Source organism: Octopus sinensis, linkage group LG4 (assembly GCF_006345805.1).
Source record: "Octopus sinensis linkage group LG4, ASM634580v1, whole genome shotgun sequence".
NCBI classification, from domain to species: domain Eukaryota; kingdom Metazoa; phylum Mollusca; class Cephalopoda; order Octopoda; family Octopodidae; genus Octopus; species Octopus sinensis.
The window spans coordinates 131,820,005-131,845,831 of record NC_043000.1 but is presented as its reverse complement, the minus strand read 5'-3'; the positions used below and the strand labels follow the sequence as shown (position 1 = coordinate 131,845,831).

General features: G+C 39.2%; 2 protein-coding genes and 2 non-coding genes across 7 annotated transcripts in view; 2 read left to right on the top strand and 2 right to left on the bottom strand.

Annotated features, from left to right (window-relative positions):
- LOC118763134 (zinc finger protein 883-like) overlaps window positions 1-9,306 on the bottom strand; it is a 30,981-nt gene extending 21,675 nt beyond the window's left edge. Inside the window, exons 1-2 of one of the 4 annotated variants that reach the window (XR_004998890.1) lie at window positions 9,021-9,306; window positions 5,842-5,925 (exon numbers count right to left, since the gene is read on the bottom strand). The gene's annotated coding sequence lies outside the window, so the exon portion shown is untranslated. The other 3 variants (XM_036502491.1, XM_036502492.1, XM_036502490.1) reach the window with 3 other exon arrangements.
- LOC118763190 (putative zinc finger protein 56) lies at window positions 1,238-24,749 on the top strand. The gene is made up of 5 exons (XM_036502650.1): window positions 1,238-1,308; window positions 2,600-2,664; window positions 16,440-16,538; window positions 16,791-17,004; window positions 24,614-24,749. Exons 1-5 carry the CDS (start codon window positions 1,238-1,240, stop codon window positions 24,747-24,749), a joined length of 585 nt encoding a protein of 194 aa, XP_036358543.1.
- LOC115211389 lies at window positions 23,264-23,382 on the bottom strand. The gene has a single exon (XR_003881648.1). It is a non-coding gene; the product is annotated as a 5S ribosomal RNA (ribosomal RNA).
- Window positions 24,363-24,481, top strand: LOC115211400. Its single transcript, XR_003881659.1, has one exon. It is a non-coding gene; the product is annotated as a 5S ribosomal RNA (ribosomal RNA).
- Window positions 24,750-25,827: the final 1,078 nt, after the last annotated feature.

The window sequence follows — 25,827 nt, the reverse complement described above, 5'->3', positions numbered from 1 at the left end:
AATATAGTTGCTGGACATTATAGGCTGCCGGGATCAAATTTAAAAAAAAAAAACAAACAAACACAAAAGTTGTTGTTTTTAAGGCAAAAGTAAGCCGATTATTTGTTTATTTCTCATTATAATTAAATTTTTAAAAAGTTTTATTCGAACTCTTATAACATTTTTGGGATCTTTTCCTTTTGAATGGCAGATTTCAATGCAATTTCTAGTTAACTAAACTCTTTTGAACTTCGTATACTGGTGGAATGTGTCAAAATAAAACATTTTTTTGTCTCTTGGCCTTCTTGAGAAAATTGTAATTTGTAAGTTTAACGTAGTTTAATTTTTCGAATTTTAACCAATCATATGCCCATTGCTGCGTCTAAAACAGACATCCTGTCACAAACCCTAACCCTAAATTTTATCCTTTCGTTTTTTTTTTTCTTAATTGTTACACGTGTCTATAATTATTCGTTTTGTTTTGAGTTTTTACTTTCGTTTTTTTCTTAATTTTTAAATTAAAATTATTTTCCATTGCTTTGGTTTTTTTTTTTTTTTCTCTTAACTGTTATCCTTAAATCAATTTAACAACTAAGAAAAAAAAAACGTAAGGCTAAAATTTAGGCTTGGATTAGTGACAAAATGTCTATTTTATACGCAGCAAATGATTTTAGCTCAATAGAGGGCATAGGATTGGTTAAAATTCGAAAAATTAAACTACGGTAAACTTACAAATTACAATTTTCTCAAGAAAGCCAAGAGAAAAAAATGTTTTATTTTGACACATTCTACCAGTATACGAAGTTCAAAAGTTAACTAGAAATTGCGTTGAAAACTGCTGTTCAAATGGAAAAGATCCCATTTTTGTAATTCTTTGTACTGTTATGTCGTTTTCTATGTTCGATCTCATGATCATAATAAAGATTTTATCACTTCAGAGATTTTCTATTTAGCGTTTTCGCTAAACAGAAACGGCACGCTTTCACACTTGATGACGTCATACACTTACTGGCTTCCCGTGTGTGCAAGGTGCTTTAGAATTAACATCATTATTATTAATTAGACTAATTAGTTATCGGTCTGTGATTTGCAGTTTTGTATGAATACGGTAAGTTGACAATGATGATAATAATACTACTAATAACAATGTAATTAATAGAATTCTGTGAACTTCTCGGTGTCACAGTAATTATTTTGAAGCGAAAACATAAAAACTTTAGGAAAATATATTTCCTCGTCTTAAATAATAACTTCCAAAATGAAATGTTGGTTTATAGTTTCTGAAAACCTATTATCGGATGTTAGATGTGATATAGAGGAAATTTATTTGTAAAATGAGAAGAAAACGTGATTAACGAGTAAAAACAGAACCGGCATAACTACAGATTCATGCCCCACCACTTTGGATGGTCGTAACTTTAATTAAATATTCTACGAATATTTGTTATAGTATGTAGATTCCGAAAATACAAAACTTTAGTAGGAAAGTGCTTTTGGTGTGAGGAGTTTCGGAAAATTCAGCGGCGTCAACTTCAATTCTTCTTAACTTTCAAGAAAATAGATTTTATATTTTTAAATGAAACTTCCTACAAATATAACTCGGACGATATAGATTCCGAGAAGGTAGGAATTTTGTGGGAAAACAATTCGGGGGTTACTTTTGAGGACCGTTCATTTATTTATTTTCTAAAATATTCCTTAATTCTTGCAACCTCTTAACTGGTTCTTGACCATGTCCATTATTGGAGCTGTTTCTTTTTGTTTGTTGCTGTGCATGTGTCTGTATGCAGCAGCTTGCATAAATATACACGTATGTATATATATATACTATACATATATATGAAATATATACTATATATATACAATATATATATATAGGCGCAGGAGTGGCTGTGTGGTAAGTAGCTTGCTAACCAGCCACATGGTTCCGGGTTCAGTCCCACTGCGTGGCATCTTGGGCAGATGTCTTCTGCTATAGCCCCTGTCCAATGCCTTGTGAGTGGATTTGGTAGACGGAAACTGAAAGAAGCCTGTCGTATATATGTATGTGTGTTTGTCCCCCTTGCATTGCTTGACAACCGATGCTGGTGTGTTTATATCCCCGTTACTTAGCGGTTCGGCAAAAGAGACCGATAGAATAAGTACTGGGCTTACAAAAAGAATAAGTCCCAGGGTCGAGTTGCTCGATTAAAGGCGGTGCTCCAGCATGGCCGCAGTCAGATGACTGAAACAAGTAAAGAGCATATATACAATATACATATATATATATACAATTTATATATATATATATATATTCTCATCACCTAAAGGAAGACTGTATACTTATAAGGAGCATTCATGAATAAGTCTACCTCTGTATATAAATACAGTTTATAACAAGGAACAGCGGAATATTTTTCTTTCTGTGGAATGTATGGAAGAAACATTGCATTAAATTGTTATCTGAATGAAGTGACAAAAGTGAACAGAAATGTATTCATGGGAATGAAAAACACTTTATTATTGTGAAGTGTATGATAAGTAATTCTCTCAAAATGACTAATTTATCTGAATCAGAAAATCTTGATAAAGAGGAAAAGCCACATCACTGTAATATCTGAGGAAAATCATTTTCCTACAGTAGTGACATTGTTAGACACAAACGTACACATACGGGAGAGAAGCCATATCATTGTGAGATCTGTGGTAAATCATTCTCTCAAAGCGGTATCTTGACTTTACACAAACGTATTCATACGAGAGAAAAGCCATATCATTGTGAGATCTGTGGTAAATCATTCTCTCATAATAGTCATTTGGTTGATCACAATCGCATTCATACAGGTGAGAGGCCATATCATTGTGAAGCTCACTGCATTGGGCGTAAGAGACGAACTCTGTAACTGGTTGAAGTCCTTTACTTTCGGCCGAAAGGAGGTTGTCACAGTTCTAGGACAGCACTCTTCGCCCTATGAGATGACATCTGGTGTACCACAGGGATGTTCTTGGCCCCCTTTTATTTGTTGCATATGTTAATGACATAGATGCCAACTTAAAGAATGCCACAGTGCTGAAATATGCAGATGACATCAAGCTGTACCTCGAAATAAAGAGGTCAGATCCTGTACACTATAGATCTCTATTGCAAGTAGACCTGGACACAATGCAGTAGTGGATCATGGACTGGCAACTCAAGCTGGACAAGTGGACAAATGTACCACCATGCATTTTGGGAGGAGAAACCCAGCGTCCACCTACTCCCTCCACAACACTAGTCTCAAAAAGTCTTCATGTGAACGTGAACTGGGTGTTATTTGTGATTTGCATTGGAGAAAACACATCGCTAAAATTGTCAAGAAGGCTGAGGGTGTCTTGGCATCACTCACCAAATCCTTTATGAGCCGCTCTCCGACTATCTATCTGCGGCTTTATATAGCTATGGTAAGACCTCACCTGGAATTTGAATCACTGGTCTGGAACCCCTATCTTGCCCAGGATATCAGTCATCTGGAAGCCATTCAGCGATGTGCAACCAAAATACCCTCCATCAGGCATTTGCCATATCCTGAACGCCTTACTTCCCTGGGCATGGACACAATGAAACTCCGACATCTGGCCGCTGACTTGGCAGACACCCATAAAATTATCAACCATCTTACAAACAATAACTCTGAGCACCTTTTCAAACTCAACCCATCTAACACCCGTGGACATATTTACAAAGTCAGAAAACAGCACAGCTCCCATGACTTCAGGGAACATTTTTTCACGCTGAGAGTTGCCAAAGCATGGAACAAACTGCCAGCATCAGTTGTTAGTTGTCGGAGCACTGCATCCTTCAAACCTTCCATGCTTTCTGAGATTCGCTAACACTACACCTGATTTTCTCCCCTCCATACACACACAAGCATGTATCTGACTCATGCATTGTTTGCTTTCCAGACATTTGTACATTACTGCATATACTTTATACGCTCTGTCTGACAAGTTGTGGTGCACCTGAGCACCGTATACAATAATTTCATTATATATAAAGTACTTATTGTCAACCTACCGTATTCAGACAAAAACTACAAATCACAGACCGATAACTAATTAGTCTAATTAATAATAATGATGTCAATTTCAAAGCACCTTGCACACACAGAAGACAGTAAGAGTGAAAGCGCGCTGTTTTGTGGCCGACCGGAATGGGCTATTCATACAGGAGAGAAACCACATCATTGTGATATCTGTGGTAAAACATTCTCTCGTAATAGTCAATTTGTTAGTCACAATCGCACTCATACAGGAGAGTAGCCATATCACTGTGATATCTGTGGTAAATCGTTTTCTCGAAATAGTCAAATTGGTTACTCACAATCGCCTTCATACAGGAGAGAAACCTTATTATTGTGAGATCTGTGGTGAGTCATTTTCTCAAAGGCATCAGTTGAATAGACACACGCATACACATACAGGAGAGAAGCCATAATCTTGCATTAGTTGTTGTAATTCATTTTTTGCAAATTGTGTAGTAACTACACACGAAAATGTTCGTGAATCATCATCATCATCATCATCATTTAGCGTCCGTTTTCCATGCTAGCATGGGTTGGACGGTTCTACTGGGGTCTGTGAAGCCAGAAGGCTTCATCAGGCCCAGTCAAATCTGGCAGTGTTTCTACGGCTGGATGCCCTTCCTAACGCCAACCACTCCGTGAGTGTAGTGGGTGCTTTTACGTGCCACCACTGGTGCCAGACAGAGCTGGCAAACGGCCACGAACGGATGGTGCTTTTTATGTGCCACCGGCACGAGGGCCAGGCGAGGCTGGCAACGGACACGAAACGGGGCGGTGCTGGCAACGGTCGCGAAACGGAAAGTTCTCTTACATGCCACCGGCACTGGTAACACATCTGCAATTTCCATTGATCGATTTCGATTCTGATCCTCACTTGCCTCAATGGGTCTTCACAAGCAGAGTTTCGACATGCCACCGGCACTGGTAGCACATCCGCAATTTCCATTGATCGATTTCGATTCTGATCTTCACTTGCCTCAACACGTCTTCACAAGTAGAGTTTTGTGTCCCAAGAAGGGAAGGTATGCATACGTAGGCTGGCTCCATCCCATGTAGAAGGCCACGGGTTGTGGACTCACTTGTCCTGCCGGGTCTTCTCGCGCACAGCACACTTCCAGAGTCTCGGTCTCTAGTCATTTCCTCAGTGAGACCTAAAGTTCGAAGGTCGTGCTTCACCACCTCGTCCCAGGTTTTCCTGGGTCTGCTTCTTCCACAGGTTCCCTCAACCGCTAGGGTGTGGCACCTTTTTCACACAACTATCTTCATCCATTCTCGCCACATGACCATACCAGCGCAAACGTCTCTCTTGCACACCACAACTGATGCTTCTTAGGTCCAGCTTTTCTCTCAAGGTACTTACACTCTGCCGAGTGTGAGTACCAGCATTACACATCCATCGGAGCATACTGGCTTCATTTCAAGCGAGCTTACGCATATCCTCAGCAGTCACGGCCCATGTTTCACTGCCATGTAGCATGGCTGTTCGTACACACGCATCATACAGTCTGCCTTTCACTCTGTGCGAGAGGCCTTTTGTCACCAGCAGAGGTAAGAGCTCTCTGAACTTTGCCCAAGCTATTCTTACTCTAGCAGTTACACTTTCAGCACACCCACCCCCGCTGCTGACTTGGTCACCTAGGTAACGGAAACTATCAACTATTTCTAGTTTTTCTCCCTGGAAAGTGACGGAAGTTGGTCTCAGAGCATTTTCAGTGTTTATTGTTCCTGAGCATCTGCCACATACAAAAACCATCTTCCTAGTTAGCCTTCCTTTGACATTGCTGCATCTCTTATGTGTCCATAGCTTACACTTGGTGCATCTTATGCAGTCTTCCTTTAGGTGATGAGAATATCAAAGACACTTCCGAATGGAGAGATTTCCTTCACATCAACATGTTGTGATATTCTGAAATAGGAAAAGAAGCAGTTAGATAAAACTGGATAGTTCACCAACATAAGTAATTCAACATTGCAGATTTTATATCACTACCATTGTCATGCATTTACTGTCCATGCTTGCATAAGTAGATTGAGTTGGAAGGTGTTAGAAGCTAATGGGAATGGAGCTAGCCAAAACGAAAATATAGTGGGCATAACATGGCCAGAGTAGTGAGTTGATGCCATCCAGAATTTCACAGAGCAAAGTTGCCACAAGTGAAATGGGCTGTTTATCAAGTGACCAGAGTTAATGATGAAGGAGCATTGTTACTCGTCTGCCGCCTTTCCGCTAACTAATTAAAACTCTCACTTCTCTTCATGGGCACTGAACTTCCCTCTAGGATCCATATGTGCCCACCCTGATGGGCTGAAGAATGACATAGCAGAACAGTGCTATGGTGTCACAAGTAAAATAGCTTTCCTGACTTGCTACAATATTAAATACTGGCAGAATCACGAAGATGCCGGATTAATTGCTTAACAGCATTTCGTTCATAAATAGCTCTGTCAAACTAGAGATAAAAGCAATCAGGAATGGGAGTGTGTCTGTGCATTGTTTATTTCTCTTCAATCAGGTACACACTGTGAGGGCAAGTAAGATCGATCATTTGAGCATCCAAATGCCCCTCCCACCTAACCAGGAGTCCCTTCTCTGAAGACCAGCTTGCTAGCTAGCCCACAGTGAAGGTCCCTCTTTATATTTCGTCTGTCATGAGTTGGTGCCCCAAACGTCTTTCCTTTCAAAGTATGACTTCCATCCTTTCGAGGTAAGTAAAAGAAGCAGTAGAGCACTCGAGTCCCTGAAATTAAGTTGTCCCCTTCCTACAAATTTCAGGTTTTATATTTAAAAATACAAAAAGAAAAATCATTATTATTATTATTATTATCATCAACATTAATATTTTATAAACCCCAAAAAGTAGTCGGCTCATGGAGCAAAATCCTGACAATTTCATGAGTCCTTCATTAAAAAAAGGGACAACGTTAATTATTCTCCTTCCTCTCGCAGGGGTTACAACCACTCACGGAAACGGCGACACACGTCTTTGTGAGCAGGGAGGATCTCCTCAGTAGAATCAATAGCTGCAAACCCTCTGAACACCTCACAAGTTGTGTCAGGGTAGAATGGATATAATTCGCCTCTATCCATCTATAGACAGAGATTTTGATGTGGGGTGCTTGTAAAGACAAGAACATTACATACGTTGGTGAGACATCTAGAAGCATTGCAGGGGGATGAAATAAAAATTAGAGGCATGACCACATAACCAGTCCTCCATACTCTACCAAAGGTATTACTCAAAAATAATGGTCCCGGTGCGCGCACTCGTGCTAGTCCGTCGTGACTGGTCGATCCTTCAACAACTACCTAGCGCGAGTATGCAAATTAACAGATGCACGCATACTAACATGTATATAATGGCTGAATATATATCAAATAAAATGGGTTTTGTCTTAAACAAAGTAAATAAAAGACTCAATAAAAGAAATTATTTACTTTGTGTTTTATTTTCTTTGTCTAAAAAAAAATTATTTGTTAAAAAAAACCTCATACATAGCTAGCGCATGCGAGTGTGATTTTTTAGTCGCGCACTCGCGTTACGTAGTCTTTGTAAGATCGACTAGTCACGACTAGCTAGGAATGGGACCACGCTTGTATAAAAGTACCCATCTATATATATATATATATATCTAATGTAGAATAAAATTCTTTTCGAAAAAAAATTTATCAATGGCCAGCATATTAAAAAATACCGGCGATGTTTCGCTTGTCACACACATACATAGATACATACACACACACATGCAGACATACATATACACATACACAGAGTAAAAAATTTCAGTTATCTCTCTCTTTCACACATTACTCTCTCTGTCTCTTCGCACACACTAACAGAATCACTTCACTTACACAACATACTGTCTGTCTCCCACACCCCATCAAACACACACACGGGGACTTCAAAGAGAAACTTCCTCGTCATAAAATCGCTTCCTCTTAGTCTCTTTCGCTCTCATTACTTATGTAAAAAAATAAGTTTTTTACGGAAATCGACGGAAACTTGTGCTACGACAAGCGAAAGATCGCCGAAATACCTTTAAAGGTTAAATTTATAAACAATTCAGAAATAAGGGCAAATGAAAAAATTTCTAATGGTAATAATGGAATTTTTTAGAAATTTCTGTCGACCTTTTTTCGAGTAGCGTGCGTATTGCGAAAAAATTATATGGTGAATGGACAATATGTCCAATTTTACGGCATATTTGGCATTAGAAATTTTTTCGTTTGCCCTTATTTATGAATTGTTTACATATATATATATAAGCATAAATACATATATATACATACGTGAATATTCATGCAAGCTGCCGCACACAGACACATGCACAGCAACAAACAAAAAGAAACAGCTCCAATAATGGACATGGTCAAGAACCAGTGAAGAGGTTGCAAGAATTAAGGAATATTTTAGAAAATAAATAAATGAACGGTCCTCAAAAGTAACCCCCGAATTGTTTTCCCACAAAATTCCTACCTTATTGGAATCTATATCGTCCGAGGTATATTTGTAGAAAATTTTATTTAAAAATATAACATCTATTTTCTTGAAAGTTAAGAAGAATTGAAGTTGACGCCGCGGAATTTCCCGAAACTCCTCACACCAAAAGCACTTTCCTACAAAAGTTTTGTATATTCGGAATCTACATACTGTAACAAATATTCATAGAATATTTAATTAAAGTTACGATCATCCAAAGTGGTGGGGCATGAATCTGTAGTATGCCCGTTCTCCGTTCGTTTTTACTCGTTAATCACAACGCTTTCTTCTCATTTTACAAATAAATTTCCTCTATATCACATCTAACAGCCGATAATAGGTTTTCAGAAACAACAAACCAACATTTCATTTTGGAAGTTATTATTTAAGACGAGGAAATATATTTTCCTAAAGTTTTTATGTTTTCGCTTCGAAATAATTACTGTGACACCGAGAAGTTCACAGAATTCTATTAATTACATTGTTATTAGTAGTATTATTATCATCATTGTCAACTTACCGTATTCAGACAAAACTGCAAATCACAGACCGATAACTAATTGGTCTAATTAATAATAACGATGTCAATTTCAAAGCACCTTGCACACACGGGAAGCCAGTAATTGTATGACGTCATCAAGAGTGAAAGCGCGCCTTTTCGGGGCCGATCCATCAACGGCAGGAATTATTTCCCTTCATTTCATAGTATTTCTTCCTTCATCTCTGGCCCCGATTTGCTGTCTTACTTCAGATATCTTCTAAAGTGCAAGATGGGGTTGGAGAGGAAGACCCCTGCCACCGAATGAATACGAAAAACGATGGAAGGATATGATGAGAAAGGTGGGTGTCAGTAACCCAGCTTAATCATTGATGAAAGGAAAAGATCGATGCCGGGCTTTATAGGGTGCCGGGTTCGAACTTTTAATCTTTTTCTTTGTTTTCGTTTTATTTTAAAAAAAGTTCTAGTTAAAGGAAAATTTAATTGTTATATAAAATATATTTAAAGTAAATTTTTAACATGTAATTCATTCGAACTCATATAAAATTTTTGTCTTTTGTTTGACCTGTATTGTCCCATTCTATATATATTTCTTTACTATATATATATATATATATATATATATATATTTCTTTATTATATATATATATATATATATATATATATATATATGTACATACAATGTATATATATATATATATATATATATATATATATATATATATATATATATATACAATATATATATATATATACAATATATATATATATATACACAATATATATATATATATAATATATATATATATATATACAATATAAATAATTGAGTAGTTGAATGAATTATCTTATTATGGATAATTCGGTTAACCGATACCTGGGTAGCAAATTCACGTCAGAAAAACACGGTCGAAGCTACATGCCTAGTGCAAAGATCACGTGCTATCGTGTGGAAATTTGTGTGTTTTTTTAAATACAAATAAATGAAAGAATGGAGTTGAACGACGAAATTAACAAAATTAGGAATATGCAGGCTTCGGAACATATGTCGAAAATAAAATAGAGGAATTTTGTTAATTTCGTCGTTCAACTCCATTCTTTCATTTATTTGTATTTAAAAAAAATATATATATATATATATATATATATATATATATATATATATATACATATATTTATATATATATATATATATATATATATATATATATATATATATATATATATATATATATATATATATATATATATACAATATATATATATATATATATACATATATATATACAATATGTATATATATATATACAATATATATATGTATATATATATATACAACATATATATATAGTTTTTATTCTTAGTTTCGGTTCAGAGCTGTGGCCATGCTGATGCACCGCCGTTTTGTGCTACACTGTTATTACGAAGAACCTCCTCTAATATGTGGCACTTGGTGAAGAATTGAGTTTAATATAGCTACTCTCATTTGCACCTCTTGACGTGAGGTAGTTTCTTCTGGGACTCTTGACAGGAAGATGTCCAGCTTTGATTTAAAAACCGCTACATCTACTTTGTACGAGTTCCTCAGACTCTTTGGGAGAATATTAAAAAGCTGTGGGCCCTTGAAACCCAGGCTGTTGCAGAAGCTGGTCCTTAAGCGTGATGGCATTGCTGGGATCTTTGGCACTATGCAGTGTCATCCTGTTCTAGCATTGGTGTAGCCTACAATGCCAAAATTTGGCACAATTCCTTCCAGGATCTTCCAGACATATATTACTGCATATTTCTCCCGTCTTCTCTCCAGGGAGTAGAGTCTTAGCTGTTGCAAAGAGACGATCTTCTTTGTGAATCTTCTCTGGATTGCTTCAAGGTCCGCTGTTAATTTTACACTGGTGGGTGACCATAGCTGTGAGCAGTAATCCAGGTGGCTGAGGACGAATGTCCGCCAGAGGACCATCATGGTTTCCTTATCTCTGGTTCTGAATGTTCTTAGGATCCACCCAGCCAGTCATCTGCACTTTGTCGCCATCCTGGTAATGTGCACTTGGAAAGAGGTATCATCACTCATGTTGATACCCAGGTCCCTCACAGACTTAGGCTCTGGGACTGAAATTCCCTGTGGACCGGTGTATCCTGTAAGTTTAATATTCAGTTTTGGATGCTTGTAGCTCAGGGCCTGGAATTTTTCGGCATTAAACTGCATATTATTATCCTCAGCCCATCTGTAGATTGAGTCCAACTCTTGCTGCAGGTGTGCAACATCGTTGGGGTTCTGTATTTTCTGCGAGACTTTCGTATCGTCTGCATAACATACCAGAGTGGCTATCCGGGCATTTGAGGACATATCTGAGAGGGCCACTATAAAAAGCAGTGGTCCCAAGACAGTGCCCTGTGGAACACCGCTCACTATTTGTGTGTTCATAGAGGTGGCTCCATTAACCACTACTGCCTGACTCCTATCTTTCAGGAAATCATGCAACCACACTCCAAGTTTTCCAGCTATGCCGAGGTCACGCAGTTTGTGGCATATCATAACATGATCCACCTTGTCAAAAGCTTTTGCAAAATCAAGGTAGATTTCATCCACATTTGATTTGTTGAGTAACTGCCTCAACACCCAGTCATAATGCTGTAAGAGCTGGGTCAGGCAGCTCCTACCTGGTTGAAAACCATGCTGGGTATCACTCAGCAAGTTATTTTCCTCAAGGAATGCGATTAGTTTCTTCCTGACTATCCTTTCCATGACTTTGCTGATGTGTGAAGTCAGAGAGATAGGCCTATAGTTTTTGGCATCTGCTCTACTTCCCCCTTTATGTATTGGGCATATTATTCCCTCCTTCAGCTTGCTTGGCAGTTTGCCATTCTCAAGAAAGCTCTGGAAGAGAATCTTGAGGGGTTTTGCCAGGGCATGCTTACACGCTTTGAGGAGGATGGCTGGGAAACCATCTGGACCAGCAGCTGAGTTTGTGTCCACTTCATCTATGGCTAGTAGGACATCTTTTTCGCTAATGTCAATACATTCTATTGTAACTGCCTCACTGGTTATAGGTGAGGCGGCAAAGAAGTCCACTAGTTCGTTCACTTGTCTGTGTTCCAACGGGGTGGTAAAGATACTTTTGAACTGGTCATTCAGCATCTCACTGATCTTAGTTGGACTGTCTGTGAGGGAGCCATCCTTTTGGAGGAGGGGTCCTATCTTGTAGTGCACTGAGACTGTTTCTTTTGCGTAATGAAAGAAGGCCTTTGGGTTTGATTTAATGTTTTTTATAACCCAGGCTTCTTTGCCTGCTTTCTCCTTCACATAAGATTGTTGCAGCCTTTTTTCGATCTCCATCAGTGTTGTTTTTAGGCGGGACGTTTCGCTACTTTTGGGATGTTGGTTGAGACCATTTGCAACCTTCGTCCGTCGTCTCATGAGGATCTTCCTGTCTCTTGGAATCTTGCTCCTATTTGTTTTGGCCTTGTGCTCTGGGACATATTTCTGGCATACGGCTTGCACAGAAGACATGAAACATTCTAGTTTCATGTCAATGTCTGGTGTGGTGAGACATTCCGGCCAGTCCTCTCTGAGGATCTCTTTTTGGATCGATTTCCAATCTGCTTTGTGGAAGTTCAGATTGGAGAGATTTCGGGTGCTTCCTTTAGGCTGTATGTCTCTGGTTACTTTTGGCCCAAACATAGACAGCTCTATTATGTTGTGATCCGAAACTGATGTCGGTGTCACTTTCACATCATGAATGATGTCCATATTGTTCGTGAAGCAGAGATCCAGAATGTTATTCGCCCTAGTTGGCTTGAGTACAACTTGCTCCATGAATAAGGCATTGGTGAGGTTGAGCAGGGACTCCACCTGTATTTGCTTGCAATGATTCATTCCTGAGAGTATGTGACCTTCGGGCCATTTGACGTTGGGGAAGTTGAAATCACCCATAAGAAATATGGTCACGTGGTGTTCCAGATTCATGAGGATTTCTTTAATTCTGGCGAGGCAATCTTCAAACTTGCCTATGTGATTTGGGGCATCCGGTGGGCAATATGTATTGCATATGACTATATTATGTTGTCTTATGTATACAATTAAGTTGTCACATACCGAATTTGAGTATGTCATCAAGACCTGGGGTGTGAGGTCATCTCGGATGTATACAGCAACTCCACCATGTATTTTCCCTTCTGTCTTTTCGCAGTATGGCATAGTTTGGTATGTCTACTTCTGCGTCCTCTATATCAGGGTTGAGGTGAGTTTCCACAAGTGCTATGCATAGGGCTTGATTGCATGCAGTAAGATCTCTCAGGAAAGAAATTTTGTTACTATTTTGATGCAACAGGCCCCCAATATTTAGTAAAAGTATTGGGGTGACGGCTGTGCAGGCGTTAGGGGAGGCCATCCCGTGTCTGTTGACTGTGGTGGTCTTGCATAGTGGTGGGCAGGGTTCCTTCTCTGTGCATGGTGTAGCCAGGTTAGCTGCCGGACAATTCTTTGTGCTATGCATAAAAAAGACTCCTGCTCAGCTGCTGCGTTGCGCAGAACATCTGAGGAGCGCACTTCGTTTTTGAAAGTTTTCCTGGGAGACATTTCTTGTGTTCCCTCGGCAAAGTTTTTCTCTTTGAGTCCTCTAAAGTTCTGTTGGGTGGGTGAACCGGCAGTTTTTACCATCCTCACCATGCCAACATTTGCCCCGCATGTAGATCTTACAGGTTCTTCGGTGCCTTCCAGATTTCTTCTTTCCTGAAGTGTACTGGGTGGCATTGGATCCTCCATGGAGTTCTCTGCTGTGGGGGGTTGGGGTTTCAGCTTTGGTTGTTTTGCCTTTTCCTCCTTTTCCCTCCTTATTTTTGTTTTTGGTCCTTCCTTTTTTCTTCTGTTTTTCTAATTTCTTATTTCTTCGTAGGACCACTGGTACAGGGGGGCTTCCGGTTTCTGCTGCCTTGGCTCCCCTATCCTTCACTACCTGGTCGTTCACCGGGGTACGTGATCCATTATACATATATATATATATATATATATATATATATACACATACAATATAGATATATACAATATTTCTATATATAAAATATATATATACAAAAAATATATATATATATATAATTATATGGGTACTTTTATACAAGCGTGGCCCCGGTGCTAGCTAGTCGTGACTAGTGGATCTTACAAAGACTACGTAACGCGAGTGCGCAACTAAAAATCACACTCGCATACGCTAGACATGTATGAGGTTTTTTTTAACAAATAATTTTTTTTAAACAAAGAAAATAAAACACAAAGTAAGTAATTTCTTTTGTTGAGTCTTTTATTTACTTTGTTTAAGACAAAACCCATTTTATTTGATATATATTCAGCCATTATATACATATATTATTATGCGCGCATCTGTTAATTTGCATACTCGCGCTAGGTAGTCGTTGAAGGATCGACCAGTCACGATAAACTAGCACAAGTGCGCGCCCCGGGACCATTCTTTTTGAGTAGTACCTTTGCTAGATTATGGAGGACTGGTTATGTGATCATGCTGCCTCTAATTTTTATTTCATCCCTCTGCAATGCTTCTAGATGTCTCACCAACGTATGTAATGTTCTTGTCTTTACGAGCACCCTACAACAAAATCTCTGTCTATAGATGGGTAGAGGCGAATTATATCCATTCTACCCTGACACAACTGTGAGGTCTTCAGAGGGTTTGCAGCTATTGATTGTACTGAAGAAATCCTCCCTGCTCACAAAGACATGTGTCACCATTTCCATGAGTGGTCGTAACACCTGCAAGAGGAAGGAGAATAATTACCGTTGTCCCCTTTTTTAATGAAGGACTCATGAAATTGTAAGATGTATTTGGAGTCAGGATTTTGCTCCATGAGCCGACTCTACTTTTTGGGGTTTATAAAATATTAATGTTGATGATAATAATAATAATAATGATTTTTTTTTGTATTTTTAAGTACAGAACCTGAAATTTGTAGGAAGGGGACGAGTTAACTTTAGGGACTCGAGTGCTCTACTACTTATTTTATTTACCTCGAAAGGATGAAAGTCGACCTGAGTGGAAGTCATACTTTGAAAGGAAAGACTTTTGGGGCACCAACTCATGACAGACGAAATATAAAGAGGGACCTTCACTGTGGGCTAGCTAGCAAGCTGGTCTTCAGAGAAGGGACTCCTGGTTAGGTGGGAGGGGCATCTGGATGCTCAAATGATCGATCGTACGCACTCTCACAGTGTGTACCTGATTGAAGAGAAACAAACAATGCACAGACACACTCCCATTCCTGATTGCTTTTATCTCTAGTTTGACAAAGCTATTTATGAACGAAATGCTGTTAATCCGGCATTTTAGTGATTCTGCCAGTATTTAATATTGTAGCAAGTCAGGAAAGCTATTTTACTTGTGACACCATAGCACTGTTCTGCTATGTCATTCTTCAGCCCATCAGGGTGGGCACATATGGATCCTAGAGGGAAGTTCAGTGCCCATGAAGAGAAGTGAGAGTTTTAATTAGTTAGCGGAAAGGCGGCAGACGAGTAACAATGCTTCTTCATCATTAACTCTGATCACTTGATAAACAGCCCATTTCACTTGTGGCAACTTTGCTCTGCGAAATTCTGGATGGCATCAACTCACTACTCTGGTCATGTTATGCCCACTACATTTTCGTTTTGGCTAGCTCCATTCCCATTAGCTTCTAACACCTTCCAACTCAATCTACTTATGCAAGCATGGACAGTAAATGCATGACAATGGTAGTGATATAAAATCTGCAATGTTGAATTACTTATGTTGGTCAACTATCCAGTTTTATCTAACTGCTTCTTTTCCTATTTCAGAATATCACAACATGTTGATGTGAAGGAAATCTCTCCATTCAGAAGTGTCTTTGATATTCTCATCACCTAAATGAAGACAGCATATTTATAAGGAGCATTCATGAATAAGTCTACCTCTGTATATAAATACAGTCTATAACAAGGAACAGTGGAATATTTTTTCTTTCTGTGGAATGTATGGAAGAAACATTGCATTAAATTGTTATCTGAATGAAGTGACAAAAGTGAACGGAAATGTATTTATGGAAATGAAAAACACTTTATCATTGTGAAGTGTATGATAAGTAATTCTCTCATAATGAATAATTTAACTGAATCAGAAAATCTTGATAAAGAGGAAAAGCCACATCACTGTAATATCTGTGGAAAATCATTTTCTTACAATAGTGACATTGTTAGACACAAACGTACACATACGGGAGAGAAGCCATATCATTGTGCTATCTGTGGTAAGTCATTCTCTCGAAGCACTCACTTGACTGATCACATACGTACACATACAGGAGAGAAACCATATCACTGTGATATCTGTGGTAAATCATTCTCTCGTAATTATCATTTGGTTACTCACAATCGCATTCATACTAGTGAGAAAGCTTATCATTGTGATATCTGTGGTAAATCATTCTGTGAACGTAAAGATGTAACTAACCATAAGAAGATTCATACTGGTGAAAAACCATATCAGTGTGATATCTGTGGTAAATCATTCTCTTGTAATAGTAATTTGGTTGCTCACAATCGCATTCATACAGGAGAGAAACCTTATCACTGTGATATCTGTGGTAAATCATTCTCTGAAAATAGTGCCTTACGAAGACACAAACGTATTCATACAGGAGAGAGGCCATATCATTGTGATAGCTGTGGTAAATCATTCTCTGAAAATAGTGCCTTACGAAGACACAAACGTATTCATACAGGAGAGAGGCCATATCATTGTGATAGCTGTGGTAAATCATTCTCATGTAAAAGTCATTTGGTTGATCACAATCGCCTTCATACAGGAGATAAACTTTATCATTGTGATATCTGTGGTAAATCATTCTCTCATAATAGTTATCTGGTTACACACAAACGCATTCATACAGGAGAGAAACCTTATCACTGTGATATCTGTGGTAAATCATTCTCTCAAAGCACTCACTTGACTAATCACAAGCCTACACATACAGGAGAAAAGCCATATCAGTGTGATATCTGTGGTAAATCATTCTCTCAAAGCACTCACTTGACTAATCACAAGCCTACACATACAGGAGAAAAGCCATATCAGTGTGATATCTGTGGTAAATCATTCTCTCGTAATAGTCAATTGGTTACTCACAATCGCCTTCATACAGGAGAGAAACCTTATCATTGTGAGATCTGTGGTAAATCATTCTCTCAAAATAGTCATTTGGTTACTCACAATCGCCTTCATACTGGTGAGAAACCTTATCATTGTGAGATCTGTGGTAAATCATTCTCTCAAAGCACTCACTTGACTAATCACAAGCCTACACATGCAGGAGAGAAGGCATAATCCCGCATTAGTTGTAATTCATTTTTTGCAAATGGTGTTGTAACTACACACGAAAATCTTCATACCAGACACAACCTATGTAATGGTCGTGTCTGTGTTAAAGCATTCTCTCATAGACCTAACTTAACTCTACATGAACGAATCCCTACATGAGAGTTGCCATGGCAGTGTGACATGTGTGGCAAATCATTCTCTCAAAAAAGCCACATGCATAAACATGTGTGTATTCAGACATGTTACTGTCTCAATGTCAAAATTTATCAAGTCATAACAATAATTAACACTGTTTGGTCTGCTAAAACACAGGCTTTTTCCTTTCATCAGTTATAGGAATTTCTGAATAAAGAATAATTAATAAAATATTGTGCTTGTTTTTTTTGCTCTATATCTGGACCCTGTTCCCTTTCTACCTTAATCATCAATGAAAGGAAAAAATAGTTGCTGGGCTTAAAAGGGTGCCGGGTTCAAATCTTGAACCTGCTATTCTGATCCCTAGTTCTATTTCTAAAAAAAATACAAACAAACACACAAAAGTTGTTTTTCAGGCAAAAGTAAGCCAATTATTCGTTTATTTCTCATTATAATTAAATTTTTAAAAAGTTTCATTCAGACTCATATAACATTTTTGTAATTCTTTGTACTGTTATGTCGTTTTCTATGTTCGATCTCAGGATCATAATAAAGATTTTATCACTGTGAGATTTTCTATTTAGCGTTTTAGCTAAACAGAAATATATTCTTACAGGAGAGAAGATATATCAGTGCGAGATCTGTGGCAAATCATTCCCTCAAATTAGAGCCTTGACACACAATACAGATATTAATAGAATGAAACTAAGGGGGATACTGGAGGGAATCCCACCAGTCAGTAGAGCCATCTAGGAGAGAATTACAGAAATACTATGAGACGAAGGGAAATAACTTCTATAATAGTTCATTCCGGCCGTCGATAGGTCGGCCACGAAATGGCGCGCTTTCACTCTTGATGACGTCATGCACTTACTGGCTTCCGTGCGTGTAAGGTGCTTTGTAATTAACATCATTATTATTAATTAGACTAATTAGTTATCGGTCTGTGATTTGCAGTTTTTATCAGAATACAGTAAGTTGACAATGATGATAATAATACTACTAATAACAATGTAATTAATAGAATTCTGTGAACTTCTCGGTGTCACAGTAATTATTTTGAAGCGAAAACATAAAAACTTTAGGAAAATATATTTCCTCGTCTTAAATAATAACTTTCAAACTGAAATGTTGGTTTGTTGTCTCTGAAAACCTATCATCGGATGTTAGATGTGATATAGAGGAAATTATTTGTAAAATGAGAAGAAAACGGATTAACGAGTAAAACGAATAGAGAAACGGCATAACTACAGATTCATGCCCCACCACCTTGGTAGATCGTAACTTTAATTAATTATTCTACGAATATTTGTTATAGTATGTAGATTCCGAATATATAAAACTTTTGTAGGAAAGTGCTTTTGGTGTGAGGAGTTTCGGAAAATTCAGCGGCGTCAAAGGTGAAAGCGAGACGTATCTTCGACAAGAAACTTTCCTTCCTGCGAAAAGCAAATCAATTAAAATTCTGGGATCTTTTCGCAGAGGGGTAAAAAATGGTAACAAAAACAGGACAGTAACGACAGTACAAATTATAAACAGTAAAAGACAGGACAAGGAAAAACAAGATAAGAAGGGCTGTTAACGCCGAACGAAAACAAGTATTGCGAACGCGGATTTTTTTGTGAACGACGAGCGGAGCAAAAAGAATTGTCGTCCATACCTCGAGAGGGTAAAGGCTGGTAAGACAGTAGCGGAAGTCTCGTCGCGGGTCAACGACGGGAGGGGGAGGAGGAGCAAGAGAAGAAGGGGAATGGTTGTGAGGAAACAATGAAGAATGAAGAGGGGGAGAGTGAGAGAGAGGAAGAGACAAGTTAAGTAGAGGAAAAGGAAATCAAAGAATGAAGGCTGAGAAAGGGATGGACAGAAAGGTTAAGAGTGCGCATCAAAGTTAATATCAAGAACAAAACTTAGTGTAAAGAACAATCTTACTTAAAAAGGGGGATGCGTGCGTTTCGTCATATAATATATTAATAAATAAAACATATGCATACCTACCTCTACATGTACATATACACGCATATATGAGTACAGGACACCAAAAAGTCGTCGAACACAATGAGAAACGAAAACATAGACACAAACCAAAGGAACTGGACATTTTTTTAAACAACAAAAAAATAGAGTACAGGACAATTAACACAAAGAAAAACCCCTTCTTCAGTCGCTACATGAAAGGTACTTTCAACATCTTCACGGGAAAACCCTTGATAATCACTGTCAACAAGGTTAATGAATACAGAACAGCCATACAAGAGGTTCCCACCCGCTCGATTTTGTTAAATTATGGATTTCTGTATTCAATAATGAAGATAGATTGCAGGTCAAATTACAACTAAAAAAAAAAAAAGTAAATGGACCCAGCGGTCACCCATCTAAGTACTAACAAGACTCGATATTGTTTATCTTCGGTGATTGGACGAGAAGCGGTGCTTTCAACGTGATATGGCCGTAAGTATTAGAGCAGTAAATTTTAAGATATTTATTCTATAAACTGATACTAAAACTTTTTATTATAGAACAAGTTTATTCTCTTTAAAATTTATATACGATTTAACGCAATCTTTCGTTGAAGTTTGTAATATCATGAGGGAGTCTGTGACATTGTCTCATCATCACAGAGCTGTACGACAAACGAAACTTCGCCAAAAGTGTAATATGTGTAGTAAGCGAAAATTAAAAGAAAACTACATTTTAAAAAGAATGAACATATTTTCAACATCTTCATACAAAAACTTTAATAAACCTAAGTGGACAACTATCACTGTCAACAAGGTTCATAAATAAAGAACAGCCATACAAGATGTTCCCACGCGCTTGATTTGGTAAATATACGAGTAGAATTCTGTATTCAATAATGAAAACAAATTGAATCCACTATCATAAACTGCGAGCAGGGTACAAATTGTTGTCCTTAAATGCTCGCAGTTTATGCAACAAAATACATTTGTTCAACGCCTACGTCAGAAGTGTTGACCCTGACTTCATCACTGTCACGGAAACATGGGCGCATTCCTTACTCTGTGATGGGGTTTTCAACATTACGGGGTACAACCTCTTCCGTAAGGACCGCACTAACCGCCGTGGTGGTGGTGTGATGGTCTACGTTCGTTCAAATTTTTTGGTAATTCCTTGTGCCGATTTGAACGAATCACAAGAAGTTTTTTTCTGTGACGTGCGTATGACCATGTCAACACTCCTGCTTGGCGTTGTTTATCGTCCCCAAGTTACCATCGGGACACACAGCTTTGCAATGTCCTCCGAGCTGCTGCCAGGAAAACAGCCACTTATGTGTTTATTGCAGGCGATTTCAATCATCCTGAGATCGATTGGGAGACCTTCCATTGGCCACAGAGTGCAAACGATTTTGTTGAGCTTGTGCTGGACTCAAACCCGTCACAAGTAGTCACCTCTCCAACAAGAGGCGACAACACCTTGTGGTGCTCTTCACCACAACTCCTGAAGCGGTTATCAATTGCACTACGGAGGAACCTCTAGGTGACTCTGATTATGCTATGATCATCGCCAATCTGGCTCTTGCGGGCAACAAAAACCTGAACCATCTCCAATCTGCTTCCTTCGATTGGAAGAGAGCAGATTGGAACCTGTACCACACTGAACTACAGCACCCAAACTGGCGTGAATTCTACAACTCTGGAGATGTGAATACTATACTCCAGAGTATCCTGGACTCAATATGGGCAGCATGTGCAGCATCAGTGCCACGTAAACAAAAAAAGAAGAACCGCCCCAAAAGGGCAATTTGGGAAACTTCAGCGGTCCGACTTGCCAGGAGGGAACGTCGGACTGCTGAACGGGAATACAGGTTGCATAAATCAGACACCAACAGGAAGAAGCGGAATAAATCCTCCAACCATCTCAAGCAAGTGACAAAAAAAGCAGTGCTTGAATTTGAACAGTGCATAGCAGCCAATCCTGACAGCAAGGTTTTTGGAAATATGTGCACTCAAAGCAGAGACCTCACTCTCCAGTGGGCCCTCTTCGCAACCCTCACACAAACCAGATCACTGACGACCCCAAGGAATGCGCAGAACTCATTGCCGAGTGCTATGCAAACATATTCACTGTTGAAAGTCAAAATGTACCATCTTCACCATCACTAACAGCAAACTCCATAACAACTATGGAATTTACACCTGCAATGCTGCGACGTCACCTTCAAAATAAGCGCAACTATGCCTCCCCTGGTCTCGATGGAGTTACATACCTGCTTCTCAAACGTGGCAGGCACTTCCTTTTACACCAGCTTTCTATTTTCTTCCAGTACTGTCTCAACAATGGTGCTACTCCGGAGCAGTGGAAAACTGCCAGTGTCATTCCTCTGTTCAAAAAGGGCGACCGCACATCACCTGTCAACTATCGCCCAGTCAGTCTCACTAGCTGTATTGCAAAACTGATGGAATCGTGTGTCAGAGAAACACTCTGGAACTTCTGGAGCTCTCACAGTCTCATCCGACCCTCACAATATGGATTTGTCCCTAACTCCAGCTGCAGTGACCAGCTTGTCGAGTTCCTTGAGGACATTACTCAGATTACTGACAGTGGCTCATGGGTGGATGTTGTCTACCTTGACTTTGCTAAGGCTTTCAACTCTGTGCCACACAAAAGGCTTATGGTGAAACTCTCTGCAATGGGTGTGGGGGATGACCTTTTTAACTGGTTGAAATCCTTCATCCTCAGCCGAAAGGAGGTAGTCACAGTTCTAGGACAGCACTCTACACCATATGAGATGTCATCGGGTGTACCACAGGGATCTGTCCTTGGTCCCCTCTTGTTTGTGGCATACATTAACGACATAGATGCCAATTTAAAGAATGCCACAGTATTGAAATATGCAGACGACATCAAGCTGTACCTTGAAATCAAGAGGACAGATCCTGATGTCTACAACTCTTTCCTGCAATCAGACCTAGACACAATGCAGCAATGGATCACAGACTGGCAACTGAAACTGGCTGTGGACAAGTGTACCACCATGCATTTTGGGAGAAAAAACCCTGCGTTCACATACTCCCTCCACAACACTGATATCAAGAAATCCTCTTGCGAGCGTGACCTAGGCATCACTGTCAGCAGTGATTTGCGTTGGTCAAAGCATATCTCTAAGATTGTCAGGAAGGCCGAGGGTGTCTTGGCATCACTCAGCAGGTCTTTTGTTAGCCGCTCTCCAGCCATCTATTTAAAACTGTATACAGCTATGGTACGACCACACTTGGAATTCGCATCATCAGTTTGGAACCCCTATCTTGCACAGAACATTGACCTCCTGGAATCTGTCCAGAGACGTGCAACCAAACGCATACCCTCCATCAGACACCTACCATATTCTGAGCGCCTTGTTTCCCTGGGCATGGATTCACTGAAGCTCCGGCGTTTGGCGACGGACTTGGTAAACACCCACAAAGTTATCAACCACCTCACCAACAACAACACTGAACACCTTTTTGATCTCCATGTGTCTAACACACGTGGACATGCCTACAAAGTCAGAAAACAATACAGCTCCCATGACTTTCGGAAATATTTTTTCACGCTCAGAGTTGCTGAAGCATGGAATAAACTGCCTGCGTCAGTTGTTGACTGCCACGACACTGCATCTTTTAAGGCCCTCATGCTTTCCGAAATCCGCCGAAACTACACCTGATTATATATACACTTTAGATGAGTTGTAGTGCACCTGACACTGTACACAATTATTATTATTATTATTATTATTATTATATAACTATCATACTGTTAGAATAAAAGTAAATCTAAAGAAAAAAAAAATGCTTACAGCACCTAGGGTTCCCAAGCGGTCACCCATCTAAGTACTAACTAGGCTCGATGTTGCTTAACTTCGGTGATCGGACGAGAACCGGTGTTTTCAACGTGATATGGCCGTAAGCAACAAAGTGGTAAATTTTACTATATTTATTCTATAAACTCATACTAAAACTTCTTATTTTAGAATAAGTTCATTCTCTTTAAAATTTACAAACAATTTATGATATGATGAGGGAGTCTGTGACTTTATGGCTCATCTTCACATAGCTATACAGTTAAACACACACTCGCACCAACATTTACTCAAAATTGCCGTCATATAGAAATACCGAAATATTGCCCAATTTAATTTCAATTACATCACGACTTATGGACCTTTCGTAGTCATTGTTAGGGTCATTTGAGTTTTTATTTACCTAGAACACGTTATACAGCAGCAAGTCAGGCTACTACGTTCCTTACACGTTGATCATTAGCAGAAACATTTCACGTTTCGCGTTGTTAATCTCTAGTTTAGCACTCGGTCACAAAGATGAAGAAAAAAGTGTAATATGTGTTAAATAATGTGTTTTTTTCTGTGACGTGCGTATGACCATGTCAACACTCCTGCTTGGCGTTGTTTATCGTCCCCCAAGTTACCATCGGGACACACAGCTTTGCAATGTCCTCCGAGCTGCTGCCAGGAAAACAGCCACTTGATATAGTGATCGTAACACATCATCACACCGGCATATAACAACATTCCCTGTAAAGCGCTGGCGCAGGAAATGTGAAATGTTTTGTAGTAAAGATGAACGTGTAAGAAACGTAGTAGTGTGACTTGCTGGTGGGAAGGAAAATAGGAAAAGTTCATAAGTCGTAATGAAAATGAAGTTCAACTGGTATACAACGTCAATAACGATTAAGTGTTGGTGCGAGTGTTTAACTTATTAGCACTGTGAAGCAGATGAAACACAATGTCACAAGCCCACTCACGACGTCATAGATTTTTAACGAAAGAACGTCTAAAGTTGTATATAGATTTTTAAGAAATGAATTTATCACGAAAAAGAGTTTTAGTATCTGTTTATAGAATAAATATCTTAAAATTTACTATTCTGCTGCTTACGGCCATATCACGTTGAAAGCACCGGTTCTCGTCTGATCACCGAAGTTAAGCAACATCGAGCCTAGTTAGTACTTAGATGGGTGACCGCTTGGGAACCCTAGGTGCTGTAAGCATCCCTTTTGTTTGTTTTTTTTTTTCTTTTTTTTTTTTTTTTACTACTACCGAAGCTCTGCCTAATTAACTTCGTTTTTATTACGGCTTATCAAATTTTCCTATTTACCTTCTCATTCTTACTGTCATTTAAGTCTTCATTTACCTAGCACCTGCAAAGACTACCAAGGCATCCCTTTATATTCATTAGAAGAGCTAGCTAAACCAGCAAATACATCCCTACAACAGCAGTATGGCTCTTTGATGGAATGGCCTTGCTGTAATCCATAAAGACAGTCCCCAAGACATTCAGAGATCTTGCTGCTTATGTTCTTCAAGTACTGAAGTCAACAAGCAACAACCCTGCCAGAACATCCCTAGTTATGGACCAGTATCCTAAGCTGTCTATCAAGAACCCAGAGCAAGCAAAGCATGGTACATCAGGCGTCTTGAAAATAAAGTTCTTTGGCAGTCATCAAAAGTGTCCGTCACAGTGGAAGAAGTTCCTTAGTGATGGTGGGAACGAGACCGATCTTGCAAAGTTCTGGTGGAAGAGTTACAGCAGCCAGAATATGCTTCCAGGTTTAAAGGGTTTGGACCACTGTACATCACCCATGGGGATGGGTGCCACATGCTTGTTGAGAGTTATGGTTGTGTAAAATGCAGCAGAGCAGATCAACTGTGCACATCAAAGAAGAAGAAACTGACACCCGCATTCTGCTACATGCAGACTATACAGCATTAGAGGGTCATGCATGCATCATAATTAAGTCACCTGATACAAATGTTGTTGTGTTAGCCTGTGCTTATAGCCATCAAATCAATGCAAGACTACTATTCTGCGCTGGCACCACACAGAGACAAAGGTACCTTGATGCCACAGCTATTGACCTGAAACTAGGAAAAGAAGTGTGTGAAGCACTGCCAGGAATGCACACATTCACAGGATCTGACAACATGGGTGCATTTGTTGGTATGGGATAGAAGCAGGCATTCAAGATGGTGGTGTCTGACATAGACATGTGCAATATGATGAGAATGGCTCATTGTTTCATATAGATGATGAAAGGCTGCAAGCATGTGGACAGTTTGTTTGTTCTCTCTACGGGTACAGTGGCAATGATACCGACCTTGTCTGCTAAAACTATTCTGCACCAAGAATGCCCAAACCTGTCAACTTCCACCGACTCAAGATGCACTCAAGTACCATGTGAAGTGGGCAAATTACCAAGCATGCATCTGGCGATCAGTACTGGATGCATCTGCTACCACACCAAGTCCAGATGGCCATGGCTGGGACTTCAAAGATGACACATTGGCTATCCACTGGATAGACAAACCACCAGCACCAAAAGCACTCCTGTTATTG

What these genes read in the sequence shown, in the direction of transcription:
- LOC118763190 (XM_036502650.1), top strand. Translation starts at nt 1,238, where the DNA reads ATGAAATGTTGGTTTATAGTTTCTGAAAACCTATTATCGGATGTTAGA. An exon ending in ATATCATTGTGAGATCTGTG is followed by an intron (nt 2,665 to 16,439) that starts GTAAATCATTCT and finishes GTGATATCTGTG; the next exon opens with GTAAATCATTCTGTGAACGT. An exon ending in CTGTGGTAAATCATTCTCTT is followed by an intron (nt 16,539 to 16,790) that starts GTAATAGTAATT and finishes AATCATTCTCAT; the next exon opens with GTAAAAGTCATTTGGTTGAT.